The sequence below is a fragment of a genome, assembly GCF_019968955.1.
Source record: "MAG: Porospora cf. gigantea A chromosome Unknown PgA_NODE_1273_length_6737_cov_426.266, whole genome shotgun sequence".
NCBI classification, from domain to species: domain Eukaryota; phylum Apicomplexa; class Conoidasida; order Eugregarinorida; family Porosporidae; genus Porospora; species Porospora cf. gigantea A.
The window spans coordinates 1-6,737 of record NW_027151361.1 but is presented as its reverse complement, the minus strand read 5'-3'; the positions used below and the strand labels follow the sequence as shown (position 1 = coordinate 6,737).

Below are 6,737 nucleotides of genomic sequence, written 5' to 3'. Positions count from 1 at the left end.
CCAAGTCTTCGGACTCGAAGACGTCTGATGATGGCACCACCGAATACCCTTCAGTTACAACCAGTGGAGGGGCGCTTACTACGCCGTCGATTCCAACTTCGGTGATGACCACCAATGTAGTGCCTTCTACCGTTACTACTCTGACTACCGCGAATGGAGAGCTTACCACCAAGGGAGAAGCTACTACGAATGGAAAGCCGACTGACGACATAATGACTACGACAAAGGGAGAGCCTACCACGACTGGAGAGCCTACCACGACTGGAGAGCCTACCACGACTGGAGAGCCTACCACGAAGGGAGTGCCTACTTCCCCAACTACAACTAAAGGAGAAACTACCACGAAGGGAGTGCCTACTGACGACGCAAACGGCACTACCACTGCCGTCCTGCCTACTGGTATGACTTCTGATGATATTTCTACTGCCATGACGTCAACTACCCTGAGTACGAAGGGAGTGCCTGCTTCCCCAACTACAACTAAAGGAGAAACTACCACGAAGGGAGTGCCTACTGACGACGCAAATGGCACTACCACTGCCGTCCTGCCTACTGGTATGACTTCTGATGAGATTTCTACTGCCATGACGACTGATGGGGTTTCTTCTATCGACACTACCACTGATAGCGGAGTGATTCCTGTCCCACCAGTGAACTCCACTGATTCTCCTTCCGATGTCCCTACCCGTCCTCCCAGGCCGACGCTGCCCACACAGATACCAGTGCCTTCTACCCTGATCACGACCAAAGGAGGGCCTACCACTGATGGAGTCCTCCCCACTGATAAGACTTCTGATGAGATTTCTACTGCCATGACGACTGATGGGGTTTCTTTTATCGACATTACCGCCGATAGCGGAGTAATTCCTGTCCCACCAGTGAACTCCACTGATTCTCCTTCCGATGTCCCTACCCGTCCTCCCAGGCCGACGCTGCCCACACAGATACCACAGAGCAGTGCCACAGAGAGCAGCACGGGAACGACCGATGGAGACAGCGACGCTGTTGTCGTCGGCGTCAGCGCTGCCGGTGCTGGCGCTGCAGGAGTTGCACTCCTTGGCGCTATGAAGTACTTCAAACCCTTGGGACGACGCCCAACTATGGCTGTCCAAACAGACGTAGAGGTGGGCGATGAAGGCTACGAACGTGAGGTCTTCACAGAGGTGGATGAGAGTATGTTTGGATGAGCTTTTTGGTATGATGTGTAGGTGTTTAAACGCGTATTTGACCAATCATTATGAACAAACCGCACTACAGCTCTCGGTTGGCTTTCTGGCTCTCTGCTGCAGGGTTCACCATCGGTTTCGGTAATGTATGCCGGTTTCCCGACCTCATGATGACTTACGGAGGGTTAGCATTCATCATCCCCTACGTGGTCGTTACTTGTGTAGTGGCGCTCCCGATGGTAGTGCTGGAGTTCGGCCTATCGCAAGAGGTGCAAGGCAACTGTGTGATGACATCCGCCTCCGCGGGCAATCCTCGAATACGACCAATCGGCTTGCAGTTCGTGGTGTCTATGGCTCTGTGTCTAAGTTACCCTTTGCTCCTCAGCTGGTCACTTATTTACTTGTGGACCAGCTTCAGCTCTGACATGCCCTGGTATGATGAACAAGATACTGGCATCGACATTTTTTCGAGGGCCAGAGAATTTTATGAGAGCCCTATCGGAGCCAATGCAGGACCGGAGTATACAATGGGTTCCTTCTCTTGGAGAATTCTGATGGCTGGCGCGTTCGCTTGGATGTTGGGCTACTGTATGGTTTGTCGCGGGCCGAGCACCTTGGTAAATCTGGCGTATGTGACTATGACGCTGCCTTCTGCCTGTCTGCTTATCCTCATGGGCATCGGACTCTCCATTGACGGGGCTGAAATCGGCATTCACAATTTTTTCAAACTGGACTTCAAGAAGATCGTGAAATCAGACGCCTGGATACAAGCGATGGGACAGTCACTGTTCTCTGTTAACGTGGCGCAGGGGACGCTGATGGCACTGGCCATGCACAACAAGCCTGGTCAGAACGTCGTTGTTGACTCGCTGGTTGTGGTTGGAGCTGATACGGCCTACTCATTAGTATCAGGCCTGGTGTCCTTTACGGTGTGCGGCTTTCTTTCTAAGCTCTCTGGAAGTGCGTTCGATCGGCTGCCGCTCGACGGGTACGGCTTGGCGTTTCAGGCGTACCCAGTCGGCTTGTCTACTATTGGATACCCTTGGGGACAACTTTGCTGTGTGCTTTTCTTTCTGTCACTGGTCCTTTTGGGGATCAACAGTTTAGGAGGGCTTATGGAATGCTTGGTGGACGTTGCGCTCGAGAGTCGCTGGTTCAAAAAAAGGTTCCCGCAAGCTAGACGCGCCGTCGTCCTTGCCGTTATGTGTGGCATATTCTTCCTCTGGCACCTCGTACTCTGCACCAGCATCGGAGGCCACATAATCGACACGCTCGACCACTTTAACGGGGTAATACTCATGCAGTCGTTCTGTTTATGGGAAGCCCTGAGCTTCGGGTTTCTGTTCCTGAAGGACGAGGTCGTGGACCACGTGGGGCCAACGGCGCACTGGACGCTGTTCTCCTCGGTATCCATCATCCCTTTTACTGGCTTCTGCATTGGGGGCGGAGCCAGCAGCGACTGGAAGATAGCGGTGAACTACGCTACATGGGCTCTCTGCCTGGCCGTTGCGGGCATCTCCCTCCTTCTTGTCGAGAGCGATCTCTCAGCCCTGGATCGTGCGTGGTGGCTCTACATCGGAAACACAGAAAGGTTGCGCAGCAATCTCAATATCCGCTGTTGTACTGGATGTATAAGAATTCCCCTCGTGTGGTCCCTATTAGTAAAGTTTGTGATTCCGGTAATCCTCTGCTTCCTGCTGGCTCAAACGTTCACCTCAGAGTCAGAGATGGCCCACTACGGAGGGCCGGCAGGGCCGTATCCCCACTCGATCCTCCTCGTTGGAGGTGCGACCTCGTTGGTAGGGCTTACCCTGATTCTTGTCGGGTGCGTGTCGCCGCATTTAATGGTGCCGTTGATGCCGGTGACGGTGGATTTCCATTTGCTGTCACGTCCAATGAAAAATTTCCTGGAATCATCGTCTTCCTGTACCCCAGAGACCTCATCATCCATATGGGAGTAATTCACAGCGATCCGTGCTACTACCCGATTTCCGCGAGACTTGCTCCATTTCTAGTTACCGTCTCTCGTTTCTAGGGAAGCGGTACAAATATCAACCTTATGTGTATGGTAGGGATCCTGAGGTCTATCAGCCCTAATTACCGATTTTGCCGATGGCAACAGACGAACCCAAGGTCGTCGACTTGACGCAGCTTCCACCGCACGCGTGCCAATACTGTGGAGTCTCGAACCCCAAGCATGTGATCAAGTGCAATCACCCCAACTGTCAGAAATGGTTCTGCAACTCGATCCTTGCCACTGCGGGAAGTCACATCGTCAACCATCTAGTGCGGTCTCACCATAAAGAGGTCAGTCTTCATCCCGCAAGCACGCTTGGCGACACCACGTTTGAATGCTACAACTGTGGGAACCGGAACGTGTTTTTGCTGGGATTCATTCCAGCTGATACGGAGCCGATCGTTGTGTTGTTGTGCCGCGAACCTTGTCTTCGACACGCTTCTCAAATTCGAGATGTACAATTGGATAGTTCGCTGTGGCAGCCCTTGATCGAGAACAGGGCTTTCCTGTCGTGGCTCGTCCCTGACGTGGACCCGAATGATGTTGTGAGAACGATCACTGCCGAACAGGTCAGCAAACTTGAAGAGCTTTGGAAGTCGACTCCTGCCGCCAAGATTGAGGATCTCGAACAGCCAGGAGTTGACGACGAACCGACGCCAGTTATGCTGAACTATCAGAACGCCAGCCACTACAAGAGTGTGTTTGGTCCTTTGGTGAAGATCGAATCCGAATACGACCGCCAGGTGAAGGAATCTCAGCACCAAGACAACGTGTCAGTAAGATGGGACGTAGGCCTCAACAAGAAAAGACTGGGATACTTCATATTCTCGAAAGAGAACAATGAAAGCCGTTTGGTAATCGGCGACGAATTGAAACTTCGATACAAGTGCACTGACGGCAAGGAATGGAAGTGCTCAGGCCACGTCGCTAAACTGACACAGAGTGAAGAGGTTTGCCTTGAGTTGAAGTGCAACGCCGCAACCCGAGGTCCTTGGGCTGAGAACATTACGACGGGGTTCATTGTGGAGTTCGTGTGGAAAGCTACCAGCTTTACCCGAATGCTGGAAGCCATGAACACCCTAGAACGTGACGAGACAAGCGTGTCCAACGTGCTATACCACAAGATACTCGGACATCCCACTGACGACATACTCATCAGGACGCCCATCCCCACCAACATCTCGGCTCCGAACCTGGCGCAGCTGAACCACAGTCAGCACTCTGCGGTCACTCGGGCGTTGCAGTCTCCGCTTTGTATAATTCAAGGTCCTCCGGGTGCGGGGAAAACGCTGACGAGCGCTACAATCGTCTACCATCTTTGCCGGTTAAACGCTGTCACTGCTACAGGAGGTCAGGTGTTGGTTACTGCGCCCTCCAACGTGGCCGTTGACCAACTATCCGAGATGATTAACCGTACCGGGTTGAAGGTAGTCAGGGTCTATGCTAAAGGACGAGAGTCCATTGCGAGTTCTGTGGACTTTCTGGCGCTGCACAAGCAACTCGACCAGTTGGCGTCTTCCGGCGATCCTCGGTGGTCGGACCTCGCCAACCTTTTCAAGCTGAAGCAGGAGTATGGTGAGCTGAGCCAAACAGATGAGCAGAAGCTTACCAACGTTCGGAAGGCCGCCGAGTATGAGATTCTAAGCTGCGCGGATGTCATCTGCTGCACCTGCGTGGGCGCAGGAGACAAGCGCCTTAAGAAGTTCCGTTTCAAGCAAGTGCTCGTAGATGAAGCTACTCAGGCAACCGAACCAGAGTGCCTCATTCCGATAGTCAGAGGTGTAAAGCAGGCGATACTCGTGGGAGACCACTGCCAGCTCGGTCCCGTCATCATGTGTAAGAAGGCGGCTAAGGCAGGCCTGTCACAGTCGCTCTTCGAGCGCATGGTCCATCTAGGAACGCGGCCCATCAGATTGGAAGTGCAATACCGCATGCACCCCTGCCTGTCGCAGTTTCCAAGTTCAGCTTTCTATGAAGGTAGCTTGCAGAATGGAGTGACTACGAAGGAGCGCACCTACACATCATGGACACGCGATTTTCCCTGGCCAAGTCTGGCTACACCGATGTTCTTCTACCACTCCTCCGGCCGCGAAGAAATCAGCGCCAGCGGGACATCATACTTGAACCGCGCTGAGGCTCAGAATGTGGAAAAGATCGTCAACTTTATGATGCAGTGTGGCATCAAGTGAGTACCTCAGTCTGTGATTACGCAGACCTCACCAAATCGGCATCGTAACACCTTACGACGGGCAGCGGGCGTTCATTACTACAATGCTGGCGCGCTCGTCAGGGCTTAACCCTTCATGCTACCAGAGCATCGAGGTAGCTAGTGTGGACGCCTTCCAAGGCCGTGAGAAGGATTTTATCATTCTGTCCTGCGCTCGCTCCAACGAAGGCATCGGCATCGGGTTTCTCCATGACAGCAGGCGGCTGAACGTGGCTCTCACTCGAGCGAGGTATGGGCTGATTATCTGCGGGGATGCCAAGGTGCTGTCCAAGAAGCACCACCGGTTCCAGTCCATGATTTGGGCCCACCTCCTTTTCCACTACCAAAACATGCAACTGATCGTGGAGGGGCCTCTGTCCAATCTGAAGCCCGTCAGCTTCAGTATCCCGCCACCAGCCCGCAATGATCGACCCATACGACGACACCCTGAAGGCTAGAAGCGTTCGAATACTCATCAATAGCCCTCAGCGGACAAGAATTCTGCGAATGCCAACGCAGCTCCCTTCGTGTTTCCCTGGGATTGTCCTTTCTCTTCAGTGTACATTGCCAAGACGATGGAACCATTGTGGGTCTTGACCATGACGAGACCAGCTTTGGGCTTGGCGCATAGTACCATGTCGTAGTTCTGATCGTTATAATCGAACTCTAGTTGTGTCCGCACGACTCGGAATTTTTGACCTCCGATGTAGAGCCCTGTGTCTGGCCTCTCACCCGATATTACCGACTTAATCGATTGGCCTTCGTTCATTTTCACGGTCACCTCACTGCCGTCTTCCAAACACACTTGCACTTCATGATCGTCCATCCACATCAGCTTCCACCCGTCCTCATCCAATCCGCTGGCGGCGTAGACCTGACCCGTGTCGCCATTCGCCAGCGCTCCGGCCACACAGTGGTTCTCATCGATAAGCCACTCCCGCACAGTTTGATCCCACTCACTCATTCAAAGAAATAATGATTAAGAATGAGCTGGCCACAAAACATAGACGACACCCACAGAGTTTCAATCATTGCACTTGAAACGCTCACCCAGACCCGTCAGAGCGTTTCGCCCGCAGAAAGCAAACCATTATTAAAGTTGTTTACATCAGAATCGTTGACTGGCGTTAACGGTTCCTTTTACATTCAAAGTAGTCTCATAGTCTCTGTCCGCACCCGACACCTTCGCAGATGGGCGGGTCGATGGGGTAAGTGGGGTAGGTGCGGTGAGTCGAGACCGACGGGATTGAGATTGTCGGTATGGGGATTGGTGTTGTGGAGAAGAGCGTGTAGGGAGGGAGTTCAGTGGTGACCAGACCAGGATAGTAGCAATCCATGTCCCCTGAGA

General features: G+C 53.0%; 4 protein-coding genes across 6 annotated transcripts; 3 read left to right on the top strand and 1 right to left on the bottom strand.

Annotated features, from left to right (window-relative positions):
* Nucleotides 1–104: 104 nt before the first annotated feature.
* On the top strand, nucleotides 105–1,187 carry KVP18_001948 (uncharacterized protein; the record flags this gene model as incomplete). The annotated part of the gene is made up of 1 exon (XM_067952468.1): nucleotides 105–1,187. One exon carries the CDS (start codon nucleotides 105–107, stop codon nucleotides 1,185–1,187), a length of 1,083 nt encoding a protein of 360 aa, XP_067813202.1.
* A 50-nt stretch (nucleotides 1,188–1,237) lies between these two features.
* KVP18_001945 (uncharacterized protein) lies at nucleotides 1,238–3,127 on the top strand (the record flags this gene model as incomplete). Its single annotated transcript, XM_067952463.1, has 1 exon — nucleotides 1,238–3,127. One exon carries the CDS (start codon nucleotides 1,238–1,240, stop codon nucleotides 3,125–3,127), a length of 1,890 nt encoding a protein of 629 aa, XP_067813197.1.
* A 151-nt stretch (nucleotides 3,128–3,278) lies between these two features.
* On the top strand, nucleotides 3,279–5,847 carry KVP18_001947 (uncharacterized protein; the record flags this gene model as incomplete). Of its 3 annotated transcripts, XM_067952465.1 has the most annotated exons (2): nucleotides 3,279–5,368; nucleotides 5,397–5,847. In XM_067952465.1, the coding sequence occupies 2 exons, from the start codon at nucleotides 3,279–3,281 to the stop codon at nucleotides 5,845–5,847; spliced, it is 2,541 nt and encodes an 846-aa protein (XP_067813199.1). The 3 variants fall into 3 exon arrangements, with proteins under 3 accessions (XP_067813199.1, XP_067813200.1, XP_067813201.1); XM_067952466.1 differs by lacking the exon at nucleotides 5,397–5,847 and having other exon boundaries at nucleotides 3,279–5,372; XM_067952467.1 differs by lacking the exon at nucleotides 3,279–5,368 and having other exon boundaries at nucleotides 5,455–5,847.
* A 17-nt stretch (nucleotides 5,848–5,864) lies between these two features.
* KVP18_001946 (uncharacterized protein) lies at nucleotides 5,865–6,353 on the bottom strand (the record flags this gene model as incomplete). Its single annotated transcript, XM_067952464.1, has 1 exon — nucleotides 5,865–6,353. One exon carries the CDS (start codon nucleotides 6,351–6,353, stop codon nucleotides 5,865–5,867), a length of 489 nt encoding a protein of 162 aa, XP_067813198.1.
* Between the last annotated feature and the right edge of the window lie 384 nt (nucleotides 6,354–6,737).